Genomic DNA, 23,724 nt, shown 5'->3' on the forward strand with positions numbered 1-23,724 from the left:
GGCCAGGTAAAGTCCAAATGTGAAAGGCCTCAGCACGCTACCTAGCATGCTTCTGGATTTCCTCTATGGCCTTAATTTTAATTATCCCGAAGTAAGTGACCACCTACCCTGGATACTCAGTTATTGCCCGCGATCAGAACTAGACATTTTCTGGTATAGATACTGCTTTCCCCACATGAGATATTCTTCCCTCTTTTCCCCTCCCATGTAATTACTGCCTATCTCTAAGATTTAACTCAGCTCCTTCCCATTTCACGAGGTTTCCTGAGGTGCTCTACTTTTCTTGAGCTCCTTCTTACGCTTTAATATTATCAATTATGTTTTTGCAAAGCAGTGGAGCATTATTCTACTTTTCAGCTCTTTGCTGTCTACATCACTGGGTATCATTTAAAATTATTTATTGAGATATATGATTCACAGATCACAAAATTCATCCTTTTAGGTGTTTTAAAAAATATATTCACAAGATTGTGCAAACATCATTATTCTATATTTTCTCCTAAAGATCCCCTCCATTAGCAGTTATTTTCTATTTGCTTCTTTGCCAGTCTCTGTAAACTACGAATCTCTCTTCTGCCTTGATAGATTTGCCTACTCTGGGCATTTCATATAAATGGAATCAAACGGTATGTGACTGTTTGCATCTGACTTCCTCCACAAGGTTCATGCTGCTGTACTTTATTCTTTTTGATGGCTGAATAATGTCTCATATAGATATATCATATTTTCTTTGCCCATTCTTCTTTTGATAGACATTTAGGTTGTTTCCACTTTTAGTCACTATGGTTATGAACATTTATATATAAGTTTCAGTGTGATCACATGTTTTGAGTTCCCTTGAGTATCTGCCTACCTAGTAGTGAACTTGCTGGGTCTTATGGTAAACTTTACATTTAGTTTTTTAGGAATTCCCTAACAGGTTTTCAAAGCAGTAACACCATTTTACATCCCCACTAACATTATCCAAGATTTCAGTTTCTCTTCACCAACACTTGCGACTGTCCTTAAAATGACAACTATTCTCATAAGCACGAAGTAGTATCTCTTCGTGGTTTTGATTTGCAAGTCCCTAGTGCCTGACATCGAATGTCTTTTTATGTGCTTATTGGGCATCTGTATTTCTTATTTGGAGAAATCTATATTTAAATCTTTTGTCAAGTTTTTTTGGTACCAGGAATTGAACTCAGGACCTTGCACTTGTGAGGCAGGTGTGGTGCTACTGAGCCTCCTTTGTGATTTTAATATTAGGCTATTTGCCTTTTTATTGTAGAGTTGTCAGCTTTCCTCTAAATATTCTGGATATCTGTCTATCTATATCTATATATCTTGCATATATATATATAACTTGCAAAATTTCTTCTCTTGTGTGGGTTATATTTGTTCTTTTTAAATAAAATAGTGTCCTTTGAAACACAGAAGTTTAAAATTCTGATGCTATCCAATGTACCCTTTTTGTTGCTGTTGTTGCTTATAGTTTTGGTGTCATTATTAAGAAACTGTGGCTAATCCAAGGTCACAGAGCTTACATTTTGTATATACTGGACCCTTGAGTTACAACCGGCCTGATGTACAACTTGGGTTATGACTGAAATTTTAGTTTTAACTTACTGTCAAAATACTGAGTTATGACCCAAATGCTGGTCATTCGTGCTTCCAGATGGTCTCAGGTACAGATCTAGCCCTTAAAGAGTTCTGGAAGGAACATGACAACATCCTTTTCTGTGTGGGATTAATTGAGAAATCCTGGGCCAGCATCTCTCTAAGGACACAGAGATTTACCTGGAAGAAAATATGACCTAAATTTATATAGGAGAGAGACTTTGAAGGCAATTTACGAACTTGAATTACAGCAAGCCCCGGGGAATGAATTTGAGTTTGTAAGTCAAGGGTCCACTGTAGTTTTTTCCTACGTTTAGGCCTCTGATGCCTTTTGACTTTGGTTTTGGATATTGTGTGAGTTAGGTTTCTAATTTCATTATTTGGCATGTGGCTGTTAGTTATCCCATGACTATTTGTTGAGAGTTTTCTTTTTCTATTGGATATTCTTGGATTCAAATTGGTTATCTCTTATGAATAAGTTTTTATCACCTTAAATTAGGCAGTCAGACTTTGAGTCTAGGGGCGTTCCTCATCTTTAGGCACGGTCTTCTACATCTAATGGTTTCCTTTATCCTGTGTTATGGTTTGGCTCTTAAATACCCCCCCAAGTCTCATTATACTAAAGGTTTGGTCCATCCACGGCACTGATGGGAGGTGGTGAAGTATACCAGAGGTGGCCCTGACAGGAAGTTAGGTCATCTGGGAATTATACCCTTGATGGGGATGTTCGGACCCCTGCCCCTTTGTCTCCTTTGTTTCTTTCCAGCCTCCATGATTTGAGGAGATTTGCTCGGCTGTGTGCTCCCTACTGTGCTATTCTGCTTCATCCCAGGCCCCCAAGCAACGGAGCCAACTGACCATGGACTGACCTCTGGGAAAGCATGAGATGAGAGGCTTGACTGTGAACGAGGATTAGAAATGAACAAGGAAAACCAAAAGGAGTTACGTCAATCTCCTAATCAGTGGTGCAATTGATTTTTAAAATTTCTTTTCCTTTATGGCTATAAAACTTTTTACAAAAATAAGTAGGCAGAAAACAGTGAATTTAAGGCCAGGGAACATATTTTGTACTTTAGGGAAAACCATGTTTGCTATTGGCCAATGTTATTTCATGTTATAATGATAAAGGGATGCCAGGGGGAAAGTCATAGCATGAGTTTCATTCTTGGTCAGTAGGCATTAAAAAGTGTCTCACAAGGAGTTTTACGAGCTGGTAAAAAATAATTGAGATCAGAAAAATGAATCAAATGAAATTCTTGAGGAAGCCATTGGTGTTGGAAAGGGGTTCTTATATATATTGCAGCAGTGGAGAAAATTAGAAATTAAATCATGCATTTTTGAAGGTTTTCTGATTTTGAAACAGCCATTAGCGTAGTTCTCCTTTTCTCTAATCAGGGCAAGAGAATGTGCCACATGTCCCAGTGACACTGGACTGCTGAGCGTGAGTGGCATGTCACTGACACCCGAGACTGTGAACACCTTCTTTAGGGTGTGCATGTCCTTATGAGCACTGGCGACCTGACGTCAGACAGTTCAAACCTGAATTGCTTTACAGGAAGTGGACTCAAGACCAGAAGAGCCTCCTGTTGGACATTATAGGAGTACAGAAGAACTAGAAACACCCACACTGAAATCATCAGTGGTGGACAAAACACTACATTTTATTTATTTAGAGTGAATTGTGGAGGCTTAACATAGATAACTGATATATATCTCCTTTTTTTCTAGTTGCATGGCATATCTCCCACCATTATACCTTAGCAAAGTGACAAATGTCACGAGGAGTATAAATTATATTGCCCAGGTTTGCAAGTGGGTGGTCAGTATAGTTTAGCATATGGATGACATAGTACAGTGATGTCTTCCCACATCCTCATTCTTTCTAGGTGTGACACTAGTATCTTTGAACATGAGCAAGAAAAAGCAGGAGACTATTGCCTGAGATCTGAAATTTTGGTTATACTGTTTCCAAGCATAATGTTGTTTCTGAGAATATTATATAGACACTGTACATATTCTACTAATCATTACTAATGACATGACTAGTTCGCTGAGAGTTTTAAATTTCTGAGTGTTTTTAGTCCCAAGAGGTAAAACCTGATTTTGTGTGTTTTATGATTCTTACTACCTATTTAATTTGGTGAGAGTAGATTCTCGATAAAACCTATTGACTTGGCTCTAACAATTTATGAAGTCATGGGGTAGACAATTCTGTTACTTCCAACATCAGCAGGATTTGAATATAAAGATCTGGGTATGCAACAAACTTCTCACAATTACTAGCCATGGCTGATGACAGATTACTTTTATTTGGTCAACTGAAATGCTTGTAAAATAAAATAAGGATGGAGATTCTTTCTTGATCGTGGAAGATCAAATGAAATTACTTGATAGGATACTTGGTCATCTGGAATGTATTTTATAAACGCAAGCATTGATTATTAAGATCTGGGTCCTCCTTATGACATTTCCTGCAGTCATCCTTCTGGTAGATGTTAGAAGTAGGTAGATGGTGCGACCAAAAGCCTAATCAGGAGTTGGGGGAAGTGAGGACAGACAGATCCCAGGATGTATAAGCTATGGTATTTGTACAGATAATGGGTGGGTCTTGGCCACTTAGAGCTTCTGGAAAGGGCTGTGGGGCTCTAAGAATTTGCCACACTGGCAGCCCTATGGGAAGATACATGGAACTTGTTCCTTACTGATTCTCATGATTATTATTATTATTAATTGTTATTGGAACAATGAGGCAGAAGGGACTCCACCAAAATGTAGATGTGGAAGTAAGTAGTTCAGGGCAATTTAGGGATGGTACCGAGGAGTCACATCTCCATCAGAAGCAGTTTTCCATTTCTGGTGAAGAAATTAAAATGATACTACTACTACTAAAAAATCTATACACAAAAAGATCTAGTAGGAAATCATATTCTGCAGCATTTATTTTGCCACTTTCCAGTGTAAGAAAGATGCTCTGAACAGGAAGCATCACAAAATGATCAGCTACGTTTGCTACATTCTCTGAACCCTCGAAGAGGCCGGAGGCTATGCTCACTCTATGCAAATGGCAAATGGAAGTGTGGAAAAAGTGTGCAGAGAGAAGACCTCAACAGGTTGGCTGTTCTATAAAGCTGTAAACACTAATGCTTGAAAGGAGGAAACAGAGAGCGGAAGAAACAGTTTAAGGAGAGCTGTCATTCTCTACTGGGGAGGATTCCTGGTCCTGTGGAGGTTCTGGAAAATTTACTTCCATTTCTTCCTCTTCTTCTTGGACTGGAATAATTTCTATGTCTTCCACATTGTTTGGCTGGGAAGATACTTCCGTTAGCTCAACCATTTCTTCCTTTATTTCAATTGTCTGTTCTTTTTTCTCTTCAGCTGACAGGAGAACCACGTTCTGGAACACAAACACATTTTCTTGACCTTGATCTTGACATCTTTCTCAGTAATCTCTATGCATATCTATCACGTATCTCCTAGTTTTTATGCAGCTTACATTATTTACCTCCAGTTACCAGGACTAATTATCCAGGTGCTCAGATCCTTGTCCAATCACTTTCTTACCAAAATGCAAGTCTGAGTCAATCCTTGAGGGCTGCAGGCTTTGCCACTGCCTGGAATGAGCACATGGTATGGCAGAGGAACACCACAGTAACAGAGGAGTCCAGATTCTAGTTTTGGCTTTTCTGTTGTGATTATAACCCCAGGGAAGCAATTTTCTCTTTCTTACCTATTTTCTACATTTGAAAAATAAATTTTAAATCTGTCTATGTAAAATCTAAGTAGTTCTGAAGTGTCTAGCAGCTCTACCATTAGGGTATTCATATTTCCCAACTTTGGAGTCTTTTTGGGAGAGGAATTAGGTGGAGGGGCGGGAAGAAGAGAGGCCACTGAGGGGTGAAGTCAAAGGACCAGTGATTTCACCCAGGCTTGGACCCCAGGCCTCCACTTTTATGTGGTCCGCATAGATCTGTGAGGCTGAGATAGAAGAAAGGAAAGTGAGAAGATTCACCTATTGCAGACCTGTATCCTCCATCGAACTCTAGACTGATTTCAAATCGTAAGACATTGTCTTGTTTTGTTTGGTACCAGGGATTGAACTCAGGACCTTGCGCTTGCCAGGCAGGCACGGGCACCACTCAGCTAAATCTCTGGCCCCTTTCAAATTTTAAGACATTGTCTTCACCACTGATATTTCCCGCTTTCTAGAAATGTGGAAGATCATCTTTAGTGAAGCGTGTAGTTTCAGTGTCTCGTTAGGTCCTGTTCTCCATGAAGGCTATGCTGTGTAACATGGGCTACCCAGAGTGTGGTGACGGGCAGAGTGGCATCTACTTACGGCTTTGGGTCTGGAGCACAGTCTTTTCCATTCATTCTCAACGATGCCCGCTGCCACAAGTTTCTGGAAGAAGGCAAAGATCAGGAGCACCGACAAAATGCCCTGGAAGACACGGGAGCGAAAGTGTCAGTGTGGTAAGGGCACAGAGAGCACAGCTGGGGCTCGCCGAGTGGCTGTTGTCTAAAACCAAATGACTCAAAGGTTGGTTCTCCAGTGTGTGACGAGAGCTGGGGAACAGCTTGTCCAGAGGACACCACCTTCATAACCTCAACCCTAACTGTGTCAGGCTCACAGCGAATGGTTATGTGCACTGCTGAAGAAAGTAAAGTGGGAATAATCAGTCTGAGAATCGATTCCGCAGAGTAAGGGTGGAGTTAAAAATTAAATTCGGTCCAGATTTATGTGGTGTGGTGTCACACCAGGGAAACTTCTCCACAGTTGGGGAATGTGTATTTTCCCTTCAAACCCAACATTAAAAACTCCACAAAGGAAGAGATGTTCATAATATCTTCAGAATTTCTTCATAGTCCTCCAGTGCAGTGATGAATATTAGTAGCACTGATTATATTAATCATACTGGTAAACAGTGCCTTCTAAATGTCACTGTTCTAAGTACTTTGTCTATGTTAACTATTTTTTCCTCCGAATAGCCCTGCAAAGTAAACAATGCTCCATTTCCATTTGCAGTTGAAGAAACCAAGGCAGCATATGGGTAAATTCTTGCTCAAAGCCACACAGGCAATGAGGAGCAGACTCAGACCTGGTCTAGTGTTGATACTTGCAGTAAACTTGCCGTGCGGCATTTCCTCTCTGGAGAAAAGCCCGTCTCACACTTACCAGGAACACAGATTGTATGTGGTAACAGTATTGTGTGGATGGAGAGTTTTCCTCGGAGGGAACAGCTGGCTCACAGTCGTAAATGTTAATATATGGCACGGGAGTCTTCAGAAGATTCAGTCTCTCCATTTTTAAAAAATGGGAAAGTTTGATATTAAGTATATCCATGATCAAAAGAATTATCCCAGAAATGGCCGCAAAGAGGGTCAGTGAGTTCAGTATTACTTTCACTCTGATCTGAAACAGATGAACAGATTTATTAATTAGCTTGGCTTTCCATTTGGAGAATATAAACTAGGGAAGGAATCCCGGATGCTATTTCCTGTCTCACAAGGGTGCCGCCCCTAAATCGTACGGAAGTTCCTCTATCAGTGCATCTGAGCCTTTCTCACTATAAAATAAAATCTTTAGCTCCCTGTGTTGCTCATTTTTCTGTCCTCCTCATTTCATTTCATGCTACCGGGAAGCACTCAGCTTGTCAAGCCCAAGCTCTATGAGTGACGCCTTGTGTCCATGCACTTTTCACCACCACGATCCCACTAAGCCACCTGTAACTATGTGTCAAGTAAATTAAGACTGGTGGGGTCGGGGTAATTCTCTCCGCACAAGAAGGCGGGGCCGAGACAGGAGGGCATTGCATCACACTGCAGTGGGATGGTGGTGCAGGCCTGGGCGGGCAGGGAACACTGATGGAAGCCCCTGGACTGAGACAAAAGCAGCACAACGGTGACAGTGCCACCCACTCTATTGACATAGGCTACAATCAGCCCCGGTCTTGATGTTTCAAACAGTAGCTCGGGCCAAGGTCTCTGGGTAGCACAGGTGAGAGAGGGGCAGGAGTGACTCAAGTTCAAAACAGGAAGATGTGTGTGACACATCCCATAATAGGATGGGGCCACTGTGGAGTATTTTCTGAAGCACTTAATTCACCCCTGGCCAAAGAGCTGGCAGTTTTTGGGGACTAGAATAACTGGGTCTTCATGAACAGCTTCTCCCTCCCCGACCTCCTCCGGAGAGGAGCCATCACAGTCTGCTCGATCCTTCCCTGACCTCAGAACTGACTCAGTCGGGAGAGGAAAGTGGCTGGTAAACCCCTCCACACCCATCTAGAACAGCGAGCTCTTGAGGGCGGCCTCTCCCTGGGCGGGAATTGTCCGAGGGTCCTGTAAACAAGACTGCATCCAGCTTCTGGAACAGGTTGCCACGTTGCCCCCCTTCTCCCCTGCCGATGTCATCCCTGACAGCCCGAGTTTTCTCCTCCACCTCACAGATGGAGCCTTGGACGTGCATGGAGATAGGATGGCCTGCTCAAGGTTGTAACTCAAGCTTCTAACTCGGGTAGATCACAGCGCTGATCAGGCCATTGTCCTGATGGTGATCTGGGAGAACAGAAAGGTCTAGCATTTTCAAGCAGCACTGTGCCCAACAAGACTGTCCGAGCATGCTCACGGGCTCTGGCATTAGTTGTTTGTGTGAACAGACAGAGTGCACATCTCGCTTTCGAGTTTGTGATGAGTAAGAGCACAACAGAGCCACGAGGAGCCTTGGCCTTTGGAGCAGAGTCCCTGACTGCAAAGCTCTTTTAGGGTCTGCCTTCCGCTGAGAACATGGCCCTTCCCGGATGTGACACAAGGCTACTTGCCAGATTTGTCCTGGGGGTTTTCTCTGCAGCTACCAGGAGTGATCCAGAAGTAATAAACTGTAAAACAGGGGAGGAGAGTGGGGAGGGAGGGGGGGAGAAGGGCACAGAGGGGAGGAGACCGGGAGGTCACTTTTGTACACTGCGAACTGGTGTTGCAGAAGTCGTCCACACCTCCAGACTCTTTCTCTGAGCTCTGCCCCCGTTTTTGTCAGGTTCCTTTGCTTTTCAGCAGGTCCATTTCCTTACTCAGGTGCAACTACATTTTATCCGTGACATTCAACCACCTAGGGACTTGTAGCTAGGGACACAGTAGAAGCAGAGACAGAACTCACATTTCCCTGTCAATACCCCAGGCAACCAGTGCCCTCTCGTCCAGGGCCTCAGATAGGCATGGACAGTGGCCATAATGACCCGAACCCTTGCTGATGTAGCCTGTGTCCAGCCCTGGTTGCCCATCTGTCACAGTATGCCTTGGAATTGTGTCTCCAAGTAGGACGGGGAAGAGAAGGTCAGGGCATTAAGCTCTACTTTCAGCTCTATTGTTTCAAAGCATGAAAAAGTACTTAGGGGTTCGCTGGGCTACACACCTAGTGCCTCCCTGCCCACCAGAGGCCCAGCTGTGGACGGTGCCCTCTCTGTGCAGCCTCACATGGAGTGGCCCCCGGATCAGCTTAGTCTGTCTCTTCCACTTAATTAGTTTAACTTGATAATCTACTTCCTGTCCTGCTTTCCTTCGCCCACAGCCTGTGTGTTCTGAGCACGTGTTCTTGACTGCCCCATAGCTGTCGCTGTTTCTTACTCACCATAGCGCCTCCCCAGAGAGGGTACCACACAGCCACACAGACGGGCGCATGGACGCCCGTGGGGATCATCAGCAGACCTCCTAGCGCAATGTGGAAGAGCCCATTCATGATCTGGATGGCCTGGGAGAGAAGCGGGCATGGATCGTGAGACAATCACACGTGCTGGGTGGGAAAGGCCCTGTCCGAAGCCCTGGATCCTGACTCGGTCCACACAAAATGCCCAGCCAGGGGGAGAGGTGCCAAGCATTTTGCTTCTTTCCTTTCCAAGTCAATTGTTTCCCACCCAGGGGTCATTTCCAAGGAGCAGGGTTATGCTGGGGGTCTCGTAACAGACTGGACAGGAGGCCCCTAACATAGAGTCGTCCAAACCAAATGGTGACCCGGGTCCACTGTGAAGTGACCCAGGAGATAATGTCTCCAGTCATCCTTGGTTTGGCCCCAGTGAAGAGCACCCTGGGCAGGTCTCACAGCTTCACACTGAGTTGAACTCTGCCATGGGCCACGGAGGCAGTGGGGCCCGTGCATCTCCAGGGCATGGACCCAGGGCAGGGGTGGAACTAACTTACTCCCAAAGCCTTCGATTCCCTCATGAAGAAGCTCTGCGTGGGGCCCACTGCCGACAGCACCCTCTGGAGGTTTACTTTTTGAGCAGGTTGCATAGAAATAGGGCCCTTCGTAGGCTCCGCTGGAAAAGTTCCACTCACGGAATTTTGAGATGTTGCCATTTTGTCCTCAGAGCTCCTAAAATAAAGCAATGAACGAGGAGAGCAAGGATGAGACATTAGTGACCTTGTGTGTGTCTCTCAGCAAACCTTTCTCACGTGTCACCGAGCGTCGACAGAGCTGCTTCCTAGGGGCCTCCTGCAAGGGCCAAGGAAGGATCCGGAGGGTCTATCTGGGGCCCGCAGCTGGTGCTGGGAGTCTGCCAGCATTCTGGGCACAGTCTAGCTTTGAATAAAGTGCTGCGCATCATGTATATCCACAGGTAGTCTTAATTTCCTTCTCCTCCTCCCCGTTTTCCAGTGCTGGGGGCTGACCCAGGGCCTTGTGGCTGCCAGGTGAACGCTCCGTGCCCCTCACCCATCCACAGTCTCGTTTCCACCCCTGGCACCCGGCTGACATTTAATGATGGAAAAGGTATTTTCTGTTGAAGTTTTCTGGTGCTTATCTGACCCTGACCCCTGTGAAGGGCCTGAGGCACCCTTTGAGGGCGAGGTGAGGAAGGTCCGCACTGCTCTGCTGCTCTACCTCAGCCACCTTGAGCAGGTCCCATCCAGAAGGCTCAAGTGCCTATGAGTTGGGAGTGCCAGAGGCTGCGCGGAAACCCTTCGATCTGCCCTGAGATGTCGGTGAACGCTGTACATTCGTGGGGTCAGGAGGCACTGGCTCTGTCGTTGTCTCCCAGGCCGCAGTGCTGGTTCCTGCAAGGCCTTTGGCCCACACGCTGCAGCACAGCCTCGTGCTGGATCTCTCCTCACTACATCCTTGCATCTTGGTTGGTTGTGGCTCTTCCCACAGAATGTAAAATCAAACAAATTAGAGATTTTGTTCTCTCTTATTTAGTATTTAAAATAATGCTTGGACTTGGTAACTTCTTAATAAGTATTACTGAAGGAACAATAAATGTAAGTAGAGCACCCATGTGAGCAAGTAGTAGCTGTTTTCTCTTTTCTTTTTCTGTTTTTCTGGCACTGGCTATCGAACTTAGGGCCTAGCAAGTGCACCACCACTGGACTAAATCCCCAGCGATGGCTGTTCTCAACTTTCTGGGTATTACTGTTTTATCTACCTGGAAGATGAGAACAATGTGCCTCTTACAGAGATGCTAATGTGAGTGACAGGGTGTAGCAAATCCTTCTTGGTACGCTGCAGGGGCTTCTCTTTTCTGAGGAGGAGGACAATGAACAACTTTGCAGTTCCACCATCTAAGACTGTTCAGCCTTCTTTGCTCCATACTTTCTTTTGGTATTCATTCATTTTCATTTATTCATGTCACCCACTTGTCAGGATTCTGCTGAGTGTTTCCTGGCCTTGGGAAACTTCTCTTTGGGGTCCCCTGTTCGGCCTTGGAATGTAACTCATGTGAAGAGCCTTCGAGGGCAAGATCACTCACTGGAGTTTATTTCTCAGCATCACACGGAGCTGTAGCTGCAGGTCTGCATGAGACCTGTGGGAGTCTCTCCCATTTGCTCCCACTTTACGGGTACAAAGAGATTTTGCGTGAGACATCCCCTCTGACCCCTGCAGAATAGGCAAGGAATGAAGAGTTGGCTCTGTTTCAGAGAAGAGGAAAGGAGGGTAGGAATTTAGGTAACTCGTTCAAACTCACACACATATCAAAGGTTTGGAAGGAGGCCTCAGACCTATGACCTGAAGCACCACGGTGCAGGGATGCAGCGTAGGAGCTCGGCCTTTGCCTGTGCACTCCTCCTCCTCCCTCAGGCCCCATGCGGTGCTCTGGAGCAGCTGAAAACAGGCACAGGCTGGCGGGAAGAGAAGGGGATCTGACTGGGTGCGTCTCACTGGCTGCCACCTTGCCACGTGGTCCCGAGGGTCTGCTCGGTACCATGGACCCACCCAGGAGGAGAAGTAGTTAGTGTCAGCCCCTGAGGGGAGTGCGGACGGATCCTGGTGGTCAGAATGGAGGTCCAGGGAAGTTTACGTTCCCAGCGTCTTTCAGCAAGTACCAAATGAGTGGGAAAGAGCTGCACTCCTCTCCAGAGGGCAGCTTTGGTAGAGAGGGGCTCAAGAGCAGAGGCCACCAATCGTTCGGACCGAAGGAGACGACTGGATTCTTACTGTTCTAATGTTCTTCTTACCCATCAGCTGCCTCATTAAGGCAGTGTCATCACTGGCGAGATGAACCTTTTAATGTAGGCTTCACTCCATGGAAATACAGGAAACTAGAACTACCCCGCAGGCTCCCGAGGGTACTGTAGATCCCCACAGCCTTGCCTTGGCATTAAAAGTACATACACACAGCCACTGAAACACGACCCAGCTCGTAATTCACTCCAAGACCAGTGGCGGGTTAGAAGGGGAGGCTTCGACATTCGGCAGAGGTGATAACAGCAGGATGGTGTTTCCACCGATGGAAAACTCAGCACAGACACCGCTTCAGGACTCGCGTGCTCACACAGCGCCCTACTGCATTACAGCGACTGCTGCCGATCCTTTTCACTACGTGAAGGCACCACCATCTCCGTGCCCATCCACGGAAGAGCTGACAGCCTTTCTGGGTTTTGGTTTGAATAATGACGGTTCGGTCCACTAGCTCTGTCACGTACTGAGGGGTTCAGAGCCGCCTGACTTTTACTACCTCAACTTCCTCTCCCTCTCCCCGTAGCTCTGCATTTTTATCCATTCCGGCCTCCTGGTCACTGAGGACGATCAGCCTGACTTCCTCTCCCTGTCTGTGTGCTGCGACTCACCTTTCCACGAGGTCAGTTCGTCCCTGCTCTGTCGTCCCTTACTCTGCGGCCTTCTGCAGCAGTTAGTCCAGTCCTGTGTTCTCTATACATTTAGGAAAATAGCTACCGTGCCCCTTTCAAGCTATTCTTTTCTTTTTTTAACTTTTTTTGGTCCTTGCGAAGCAGACGACGGAACCACTGAGCTAAATCCTGGGCCCTCAAACTATTCTTTTTAGAACATGAAATAGTTTGCCACTGATAAGGTACCAAAACCTCAAATAATAACTATTATACTGGACCATTTTGATGGCTAAAATACACCACGGCGCCTCCTACCCGAAGGCCCCTCTCCGTGACCCCTGGCTCTGCAGTGCACATGCGCTCGGGTCTTTTTTCCATACCCAGCGTCACCTGAAAAGTTTTATTCTTATTTTCTTTCTTGGATTAGTGCAAATACCTTTTTTATTTTGCCTTCCATCACCTTCTTACCATTTTACATAGGCTTTGAGCCTGAGCAGACCTGTGGCCGCTGCTGGCGAGGGGCGCCCTCCCTCCCGGCGCACCTGAGCCTCTGCAGCCCGGCCTCGCACAGGCCCAAAGCGCCGTCCTTGCCAGAGCCACCGCTGGAGGCGTCTTCTGCGCCTTTGTGCCCGGTTTGCACCCGTGGGTTGCTGTTTGCCCTCCTCAACCCCCTGCAGTAACCTCTCCTTCAGCCTGGCCGCGCTCTCACCACGGACTTGCAACTCCTCTCAAGAGTGTGCACTCCTGAGGGAGTGGGGTGCCCTTCGGGGTCCCACAGGGGGCTGCTTCCCGCACACCACGAGCTCAGAGAGTGACACTGGACTGATGTCAGCACAGCTAACTTCCTCTGGGCAGGTTTGGATGCCGGTTCCAAAGGTGGTAGTTTCACCCCACCTAACCAGCCGTGGGGAGATCAAGTCATTTTAAGGGAAACAAGGAATCAGTCTCCCTCTCTCCCTCTCTCCCTCTCTGTCTGTCTCTGTCTCTCTCTGGTTTCAGGAAACCATGATGAGAATGAAGATTAATCCCACTGCCGTGGTTAGAGTGTCCTTCTCCAGTGCCCACTTTCTCTCCACTGTTGGCTTCTTAGGCGATGGGACAGAGGCAGGATTTTGTGGTCAGTTTGATGTCCACTAACCCCTGTAGAAAATGTTAGCCTGCGAGGCTTAACATCACCTAGGTGCATGCCTAGCATTTACAGAAAAGGGGTTGGAGTTATTTTCCTATGGCCACAATTGTGTTCTTACAGCCGCTGTATTTTAGCTTGTTTAAGCCTCATAGTGGTTTTTACTACTGCCCTGTTTAATGGCCGAGGACCAAGGTGGCTGTATGGCTTGTACGTGGGGGAGCTCCTGCTGGACACCCCCCATTGAAAAGCACGCTTTAATCTGCAAACTGCTGGGCTCCACTTTGCGGTGGAGGGGCTCACAGTTGCCCTCCAGGGTAAGTCTGAGAGGACAAGAGGTTAAGGCAGTGGGTGGGTAGTGAGCCTTGAAAGGGCTCTGCTCGGACCGTGACCCTATTGGAAAGCCTGATGGGGAGCCCAGAGTAAAGCGCTGCCTCCGAAGCCACTTGCTCCAACCCATGGTCTCCTCCAGCCCCCAGATTCCTTACCTGGGTCTCTGAGGCTGCGAGGCTCAAGGGCTGGTTAGGTGTTTGTGCTGAGCTCAGTTCTGCGTGTCTGATTCTCCAGTCCTGGATGGGGAATGGGCAGACCGGGCCTGGGTCTCAGATGGACCCCAGGTGACAGGAAGTCAGTAGCTTCTGATACCTTGTGCTCTGCTCCAGTTACCTCGGTTTGACAGAAGCCAAAGTAGGCACAAAAAACCTTTTTGCCCTACCAGGAGGTTTCACTTCTTAAAAAACACCCCAGGGGACTGCATGGGGTGCTACATGCTACCTTAATTAGAAGAACTTCTGCAGCCCCCACCCTGTCAGCAGGTGTGGATGGTGGGCCCCCTAGGGCAAGCAGGGCCTAGAAATTCTCCAGAGATGGGCTGGTGAGACCTGCCTTTTCGCTTCACTGTAGGGGTGAGTGGGTGGGGAGGAAGCATCCGTGCAGAGATGCAGGAATCACTGAGCACTGTACTAGGAGGGCTGGACTTAGGGTTTCCAAACACTGTCCTCCTCTGCTCACTCAGTGGCCTACAATGTAACTCGGTGTCACAGAACGTGAACCAGAAGCTTGAAGCAAGATTCAGCTGTCATATTGGGGTCCACAAATTGAAGTAGCACTTTGACCCATGGACCCACCTTATCCTTCTCAGCCACACCTGAGTTCTCAGTGTCCTCTCCCCTGCATGGATCAGAGCCGCCTGACCATGAAGCCTAGTGCTACATCCATTGGACAAAGTTGTGGTGTCAGGAGAGTCTGAACATTAGGGGTGAATAAGTGGAAGATTTGCCTAAAGATGTTATTACGTCCACCTCCATCACAACCTTTATGTTCAAAGGTAGTACTTTTAATTCCCTTGTTCTTTGCTTTGCTTCATTAGAGGACGGACCCGTAGTTATATCATTATTTGTTTCTTTAAACAGAAGAGTTGAGATATGGCAGCTCCATTATTTTAGGGTAACCCATCTATTTCTTTCTTCTCTCTTTTCTTCCTCTGCCTCGCTTGTCTTTATGACGGTTTGAAACTACAGGGTTAGAACAGTGAAGAGAAGAGCTGTCAGGGAGGTTGATTTTGGTGCAATATAAAAAAATTCTTTCCGTCATTGGAGCAGTTCATCAGGAGAACAGGCTACTCTTGGAACATCCAGAAAGCTCAAGTAAACGCCACTTATCAGCGCTCAGAAACTCCAGGGAAGAGGGGCCTGGGCTGTTGACGCCCAACTGTGGGTCCCTGTGCTCTGCTGAAGTGCTCGAGTGGGAGGTGGCTGGGGCGATCGTGACACAACGTCTCCGTCTGTTTTGAGCTATTATAACTGAGCCTGCGGAGTTGATGAAGAATGCGGATCTATTTCTTACAGCTCAGGAGGCTGGGAAGTCCCAAGCCAAGGCTCCCACACGTGGCGGGGGCCTTCATGCTGTGGAATTCCATGGTGGAAGACGGCGCGAGAGAAACAGGCGCATGTGAGAGGGAGAAAGGGGCCGACACCCGTACCAGGCCCTGCGCCTGCGGTAGCCAGCCCTCCTCCACGGTGACTGCGTCTCTCCACTCCGATGCTGGAGTCCTGGGACCCAGCCTCTCAGCACCCCTGCCCTGGGGGCCACTCTGCTGACACATGGCTGCGGGGAACACATCCAGACCAGAGTGCTCCGGTGTGAGTTTCGGGCGACTGAGCGGCAGGGCTCGGGGTCAGGGCGCCAGGTCAGGGATGTGGGCCTTCCCGCCGTGGGTGTGGGAGCCGGTCTGGTCCTGGCAGCGTGTGGCTTCAGAGGGCTGGAGCGGACTCATCAACCCGGTCCTTGGCCTCCTTTTCTCTGCTTATGTCCTTGTCTCCCAGTCGTGGGTTTTGTTATTACAGTCTGTGTGTCCAGTGAGATAATTTAGAAGGGTCGCCACGTGATTCCTCCCAAGTGGACTTTGAACTTTTACTCCGTCTTTGCCGATTTGGACTGTCTTTCAGCATGAGGGTTCGAAATTTCCCCCACAGTTACGGTTTGTCGCTAGCGCCTTCGATCCATAACCTTCTCTTCTGTTTAAAGTTTGAGTACATTTTCTTGAGTCTATACTTGTGAAGTTTTTCCTTTGATTTAGTCTTTTATTATCTAGTGGTCTTCTCTTTCCCCAAGAAAATCTCTTGAAATCTACATGAAAGTACACTAATATTCACGCAATGTTTGCCTGATGCAAACTTGTCTTTCGTGCACTCCCCAGATCTCGCAGCCCTCTGGGTACCTACCCTCTAGCCTTTTCCTCCCTCAGGAAGTCTGTGTTCTGCCGCATTTGTAGCTGTGTCCTCCACACTCAGCCCTTGCCCCCTGTAACCCTCAGAGGCTGGAGCTCTGCTCTCTGCACCCTCACAGTGTCTCTGCTGTTGGAGGGCTTTGGTGAAGGAGATGCAGACGCCTAGGGAGAGGCTGAATATCGAATAAATCTACAATTTGGTTACAGGTAAAAAAATCACCATGTTCTCGTAAGTGATTCGTCCTAAGGAAAGTGCACTCTCAGGTAGCTGACAGTCTCACAGCTCTGTTCTGAGGAACTGCTTTACATCTTTAGCAGGAAAGCAGCCTCGACTGGCTTTTTACTTGAGTGCCTAGCACGGTTCACATTAAAAGCACTCCGACATATACAGTACCGATTGATTCTGCTTTATAATAGCAGAAACTAAAGTTCAGGAAGTAAGGGATCTCCTCCCAATTCACACAGCTAGTAAGCAATAACATGTGACATTTATAAAGCAAGATAATCTCAATTATAAGATTTAAAAAGCTACTAAGTGGGCTTCAAGTTGCTGGTGCTGATGAAACCGCTTCACCCGTTTCTTTTCAGGTGCACGTCAGTTGAGTAGAGAAAAGATCTTATTGCATTTTAGTCTAGGAATTTAAGCTCACAGAGTTTGAGCGGTCCGTTCAAGCCCCACAGCTCAACGTGGGGAAATGACATTTTAACCTCGGTGTGGCCCAAGCCACGGCCAGTGCACGCTGTCAGGATGTCTGTCTTGAATACATCTCAGACCTTCCACGTCTGAGCATCGCGGGGGTGTCAGACATTTTTCAGCAGAGCCCCACTCCGTGGGAAAGTAAACACCAGCAGCTTTGCTCCCGACCTTCACCTCTTCCCAAGTCTTGTGTCCCTGCAGTCACAAGCTCCGTCCAGCAGAAATAGAGGCCTGTTAGTTTGTTCCTTTCTGTGTGCTAAGTTTTTGTTTTTCTACATGTGGGAGTGGGAATTAAGGGTCTTGATTACACCCTGGTTCTAAATTACACTTCTTTCATGGTTTCAGAAAAGTTAGCTACTTGGAGCTTCAATTTTGTACCCGTAGAGGCAATATATTAATGTTAATATATTAATATTATTAATTCCCAATGGTCTGGGAATCTCCCGGGGTTCTGGACCCCCTTTTAGGAGTTCATCAGCCCAAATTATCTTCTTAACAATAACAACTTATTCTCCCCTTTCAAAAGATTACATCTGTCGGGATATAGGATATGAGATACCACAGGTCACACGCAAAGCCACTGAGAGAGTACAGTTGCTTCCCACTGTGTTAAAGCTTTGCCCTGCACTGGAAGCCTCTGTACATCTTTAACCAGCACCGCTGCCTGCCCCCTGTGCGAACCTGACTGTTGTGGGTGTTTGCATGTGGTGGCTGGGGCTGTGAAAGTTCCTCAGGCGGCAGTCAAGTCAGGAACTGTTGTTCTCCAGAAATGAGTGAGCACAGAAATCACTGCCTTTCTCTGTGTTTATTTTGGAAAACATAGCTATTTTAGGGAAAATATTACTCATGTTAATGTGCAGTGACAACTCGGTAGTTTTGAAGGCCGTGAGGAGATTTGAACTCAGAAAGCTCGAGAGGCAGGGACTGGCACAAGGATGGAGACCAGGTCTCCAGAGCCAGGCGATGCCTGCTTACACAGCCAGCTCATGACCCTGAGCAAATCACTTGTCTATTTTTGTGCCGTAGTTTCCGTGTTTTGGGCATAGTAAATAATCCACCTGCTAGAGTTGATGTGAGAGGAAGGGGTGATGGGCATAGCATTTAGCACGGTGCTTGGGACACAGTAGCAGCTCCACCAATATTCACTCCCAGCTTTGCTATTGTTACTGTTCTAGTGGACACGCTCATGTAAAGTTAAGTTTGCGGGCAAAACCATTCTTCCTTTCTCACGTGCATGCGCATAGGTGTGTGTGGTGCTGGGGAATGAACCAGCTCTGCCCTCAGACCCTGGGCTGAACCATTCTCCCACCCAACGTGGGTTCTCACCCATGGAGAGAGCAGCAGGAGCTGGTGAGGAATCAGGGAGCAGTGGGGCCCTGGTCCTGGCTCTGGCTCACGTCCGTGTACAGAGGTGGCCTCACAGTGCTGTGCTGCAGTCAAGAGGCTGTGTGGCTAGCAGAGGCGGTGACATCCAGTGGTCATTCTCTCTGGGGAGAGAGGATGGTGATACCGCTGGGGGGTGGATGTGCCCAGCCCCAGCCCCTTTGAATCACTCTTCTGTGCCTCCAGATTCCGGCTTCCTCCTGGGTTTCCTCACACACAGAGTTCTCCTAGAGGTAACATCACACCACATCTTTATTTCCATTCCTAACAACTGTCTAAGTGATATCCCACAATGGAGAAGGACAGAGAGATGAACAATTCAATCATGCTGAAGGTCAGCAGCATCATCAGGATTCCCTGTGACAGAAGAGAAAAAGGTGAGGTGCCACGGATCAGCACAGCTGTGGTTTTTCTGACCAGAATAAGTTAGGGTTAAATAGGCCACAGAGAGACCCCATCTCACAACGACTGCAGTGCTCTGGAGCCAGACCAATGCAGACGGATGTGAGCATCCGGACATTCCAGCTGCTGTGATACAGCGTAGGACAGAGGATATAAGAAATTCTTAGGAAATAATACGACTCCTAAATTATTCACAGGAAATAATTTCATCAATGTCTGCTGTGAGGCCCGAAGTAGGTATATGCTTAACATTGTTCAAATTCGCCCAGGTAGTTTGTCGAGATGGTTGATCTCCCGAAACCACGTGAGAGTTCCAGTTGCTCCACGTTCTCACCAGCAGTTATCGCCGGTGCTCGTCATTGGGATAACTGCTGGGTTATAGTGATTCAAACTTGCCGTTCTCTGACGACTGGAATGTGATGTGTTTTTACGTGTCCCCTAGCCATTTGTCAGCCTGCCTCTATGAAGCGCTCAGGCAACTCTTTTTAAAATTTTTCTGCCTGCTTATTACTGATTTTCAAGAATGTTTAATATAGAATGAATATGGCTTCTTGGCCAGATATATGCATTGGGAAAAGGCTTCCTATTCTGTGCCTTATTTTCCATGTTCTTCATGATTTTCTTGATGAGGTTTTGGTTTGATTTTCTCTTTTTCTTATGTAGAACTAGTTTGTTCATTTTTTTTTTCACTTTTATGCTTAGACCCTTGTGTGTTCTAAGATGGCTTAGTTCACCTCCAAAGGTGTGGAAATATTCCCCTAAGTCCCTCCCCTCTCCAGAAGCTTCACAGTTTAGTTTCCCACTTAGGTCTGTTGCGGACTGAATTTTACATGTGAAGTCAGCTGTGCGCTTTTGATATCAGTGGACTTGGCTGAGATCCATCCGAATATACACTGCTGGGTTGTATTTTCTGGCATTCTGTTTTTGCGTTCTACACAAAGTTCACAAGACAGAATTGCCTGTTAAATTCCTTATCTTTAATATCTCGGTAAGTTAGTGTCATGGTTGTGACTGTCTCACAAATGCCTGTGAGCTAGCAAGTGTTCTTTCTTCTGTTTTCTGGATGTTACTCTATAAGCTTGCTTTTATTTCTTTCGTAAATGTTCAGAATAAGTAATCTGCCTCAGGGTTGCTTTCCTCTTTTGAGGGAAAGTTTTCTTCTTTTTTTCTCTTACTGGGGATTGAATTCAGGACCTTGCACTTGTAAGGCAGGTGAGGTACCACTGAATCACTAAATCCCTGGCTGAGGAAAGTTTTAAATTATGAATTTTTGCTAGAGATCAGACTAACCAGTTATTGTGCTTTCTTCTGTGTTCATCACAGCAGGTGGCTTTGGTTTGGTTTTGATAGGTGGGTTTCACAAAATTCACAAAGGCTCTGTGAGTCTCACCTACCTCAACAAGTCTTTTTATTTATTTATTTTTGGTACCAGGGATTGAACATGGGTCCTTGCACTTGTGAGGCAGGTGGCAGAAACACTGAGCTAAATCTCCGGCCCTGTTTGTTTTGTTTGTTTTTTGATTTGTGTATGTGTCTGTGGTCTTTTTAAAATTTTATTTATTTTTTTTGGCATTGAGGATTGAACTTGGGATCTTGCACTTGCAAGGCAGATGACAGAACCACTGAGCTAAACCCCTGGCCCTCTTTTTTCTTGAATAATTGTTAGAGGTAATTTATGTATTTCTTAGTCTTTTCAAGAATTGACTTTTTTGGCTTTATTTTTATATTAATTTATTTTATATTTTACCAATTATTTAATCTTTGTTACCTTTATCCTTTCATCATCTTTAAACTTTTAATTTCTCATTGAGTTTATTGGTATATTTTCATTATACAGTACAGTTACATTCATTATTGGGATCTTGTATCTCTACATGACAGGTCTTGGTTCTCATTTTTTTCCCTTGTCCCTGCCCTCCTTTCACCCTGCCTCCCCTCCTCATTTGCAAATCTTTATTTCCATTTTTTTCATTTTCTCTTATTTTTTCTTTTCCCTTATTGCCTTTCCCCTACCCTTCCCACTTTCCCTACACCTTTAGCCCTTTCATCATCTTTAAATTTAACTTCCTTCTGCCGCCTGCTTTGCAAGCTCAATGACCCAAGTTTGATCCCCAGTACCAAAACCCAAACCCAAACCCAAACCAAAACACCCCCCAAAATCAAAAAACAAACAAACAAAACCCCCAAACCAACCAAACAAGAAGCAAACAAAAAAAACAAAAACCAAATAATTTAACTTGAAAAAAGTCATTTTGTAGGGATTTAAAGTGGTGCAGAAGTAGGAAAGGGTGTGAAATAGAATTAAAGTATCTCTTGTCTTCTGGAATATTTAAGAACATGTTTTAGCTTAGTGTTTCTGGAAGGTGGAGGGTGGAGGAGGAGGAGGAGAAGGAGGATAGGAGGGAGAGCCAGAGAGGAAGGGGCCAAGGAGCAGGTACAGTCCCAAGGCTCCATCCCCACAACCCACCCCTTTGAACTCAATGAATTAACGACAGATGGAATTAATGACAAGCCCTGCTTGTGAACACTTCAGATTTTGGGGGGACATTTTATGTCTAAGCCATAACAGTTTGGATTTTTGTTTTCATTTTGTTCTTTGTAGGAGGTTTGCCAGGCATAGAAGTCCATGTTGGCATCATTTTGCGCCTGAACTTTACAGATGTCATCGCACCTGCTCGGGTCTCCATCGGGCCTGGAACTGAGAAGAAACCGCGACAGTTTACTTTGGCCCTTTGGTTTTGATGCAACCACTCATCCCCCAGATGTGGTTTTTAAAAGATTTATCTCTTTTTTTCTGATCAATTTAACTGTTTTTCATTCATAGGTAGTTGTTCCCTTAGTAATTTTTTCCTACTTGTGATTCATAAACCTCAGTATCTGCCCCTTGTATTTTTCCCTGGATAGAAAAATTATTAGCGTCACCCCTTCAAATAATTGCTATGGCACTATTTTGGCTTTTCTCTTTCCTGGATCTCCAGATATACACAGAGGTTATATTCTACATTTCTGCGCCATGCACTTCCCGTTACAGGAAGCTTCTTCAGGCTTCAGTCTCAGTAGTTTATACTGATTCTGTTTTCCACACACACACACACACATTTAGTTATGAATTTATTAGTGCACACTAATAATACAGAATGTTAGACTTCACAGTGGCATTTTCATGCACGCATATAACGTGCTTTGATGGTGTCCACTTCTCTTTTGTACCTATTCTTGTCCTTCCCCTCTCTCTTCTGATGCTTAATGCTGTTGACCCCATTTCTTGCCTATGCTTAATTTCAGTTAGCATAGTTTCCAGTTTTATAATTCCATCAGAATTAATTCTCAGATAATAGCATCTAAGGTGTCCTCCTCCCGACAGATAGCCATGATGATGGGTAAGTTTATGACTAATGACTCTGCTGCCCTGATCACCTTCATTTCCATGATCTTGTTTTAGTGTTTCTGACATTCAGTCCAATCTTTTGGTATGACTAGTATTTTTAACCCAGTAAATATAGTTTATGAAAATGGTAGGAATTATAAATTATGTTATCACCTTCTAGAAATGACTTAGTGACCTTCCATCAGACAATTAGATTAGGGGAAGGTTATGTTGATTCTGTCATAGATCAAAATAATTCCAGGATGAATTTTCATTTTTTGAGGCTGTTTTATTCCCTATGTTCTTAATCATAGGGTATTGGTTTCTTTTGCAAATGCGATCCTGCAGTGTCTGTCAGTGTCCACCCCTCCCTCCTCCTTAGTGGTCTTTTTTAGTAACTTGTAAGAGAAAGGGTTTATTGTTTATCTTTTTAAAGAACGTTTTATGAGTGTGTGTTTGCAGCCCACAGTGGTCTCATTCAGCCTGCGGACCCACAGGAGCAGCTGTCTTCAGGTCGAGGCAGCTGGGCGTGGCTGCTGACCTTTCTGCTGAGCCTCTGGCATCTTAACTTCCTTCCAGTCAGCCTGGTTTCTGAGCTTTGCACCCAGGAGTCTAGGAATCTGCAAACTCGTCAAGGAGGAGAGTGGTGGAGAACGTTGAACTTACTTCAGTGCTTATAATTCTTTTTGTCATCTTTGCACTTCAAATCCTGGTTGCTCTGGCTTTGCAGTTTTTGGGATTTTTTTGATATATTAATAATCAAGTGAACTACTAAGTGAACTCTACTAAGTGAAGTAGAACTTGAAGTGAACTCTACTAAGCTGTTCTGATATAAAGGACTATGTCATAACCAGACGTGGAAGAGAAAAGGTCGTGTATATTTTACTAATATTTTTCAAGAACTAATTGTTGACAGTTGTGATCATTTGTAGTACTCTGTATGTTTTTCTGTCATTTTTTTCCCTCTCTTCTGTTTAAAAATTAAAAAAAAATTAGTTCTGATCCTGTCTTTACATATCTGTAGTGTTTCCTTTATTATTTTTGGGGGGTTAATTTTCTGTCCTTAAGATTGTAACAGAGATTGAAATCTGAATTTGGGTGAGGCTCTCAGAGAACATTTCAGCTAAGAAACAGATCTACCCAGCTCTGGCCTGTTCGCTAATACATGGAGCACACGTTTTCATTTAATTTCTTTTCCCAAGTAGTAAACAAATGTTCTGGTGTAAACTACTCTTTCATAACCTGAAGTGGAGCAAAGAGGTTTGTATTTTATTAGAATTTTCAAAGAGTTAATTATGGAATATTTTGATCCTTCGAAATACATCTTTCCCTTCTACCCCTCCATCTCCTCTTCATGCCCCTCCCCCTCCCCC

At 45.6% G+C, this 23,724-nt stretch overlaps 1 protein-coding gene across 2 annotated transcripts; it reads right to left on the reverse strand.

The window, feature by feature from the left end:
• Window positions 1-3,748: 3,748 nt before the first annotated feature.
• Window positions 3,749-18,571, reverse strand: Ms4a1 (membrane spanning 4-domains A1). 2 transcript variants are annotated; one of them, XM_010633070.1, is made up of 8 exons: window positions 18,526-18,571; window positions 14,263-14,343; window positions 9,784-9,958; window positions 9,218-9,337; window positions 8,415-8,471; window positions 6,773-7,009; window positions 5,936-6,037; window positions 3,749-4,993 (listed from the first exon to the last, which is right to left on the reverse strand). In XM_010633070.1, exons 3-8 carry the CDS (start codon window positions 9,940-9,942, stop codon window positions 4,778-4,780), a joined length of 891 nt encoding a protein of 296 aa, XP_010631372.1. In that variant the 5' UTR covers window positions 9,943-9,958; window positions 14,263-14,343; window positions 18,526-18,571; the 3' UTR covers window positions 3,749-4,777. The 2 variants fall into 2 exon arrangements, with proteins under 2 accessions (XP_010631372.1, XP_010631370.1); XM_010633068.1 differs by lacking the exon at window positions 18,526-18,571 and having other exon boundaries at window positions 14,263-14,430.
• Between the last annotated feature and the right edge of the window lie 5,153 nt (window positions 18,572-23,724).

Source organism: Fukomys damarensis, unplaced genomic scaffold (genome assembly GCF_012274545.1).
Source record: "Fukomys damarensis isolate Sample0158 unplaced genomic scaffold, DMR_v1.0_HiC HiC_scaffold_27, whole genome shotgun sequence".
NCBI classification, from domain to species: Eukaryota; Metazoa; Chordata; class Mammalia; order Rodentia; family Bathyergidae; genus Fukomys; species Fukomys damarensis.

Bases quoted from the DNA above. Each gene is read 5' to 3' on its own strand.
- Ms4a1 (XM_010633070.1), bottom strand. From the start codon at position 9,942: ATGGCAACATCTCAAAATTCCGTGAGTGGAACTTTTCCAGCGGAGCCT. The intron at 8,472-9,217 runs GTGAGTAAGAAA...CCTGTTTTACAG, and splicing joins CTCTCTGGGGAGGCGCTATG to TTTATTACTTCTGGATCACT. The intron at 6,038-6,772 runs GTAAGTGTGAGA...CGTGTCTTCCAG, and splicing joins ACATACAATCTGTGTTCCTG to GGCATTTTGTCGGTGCTCCT.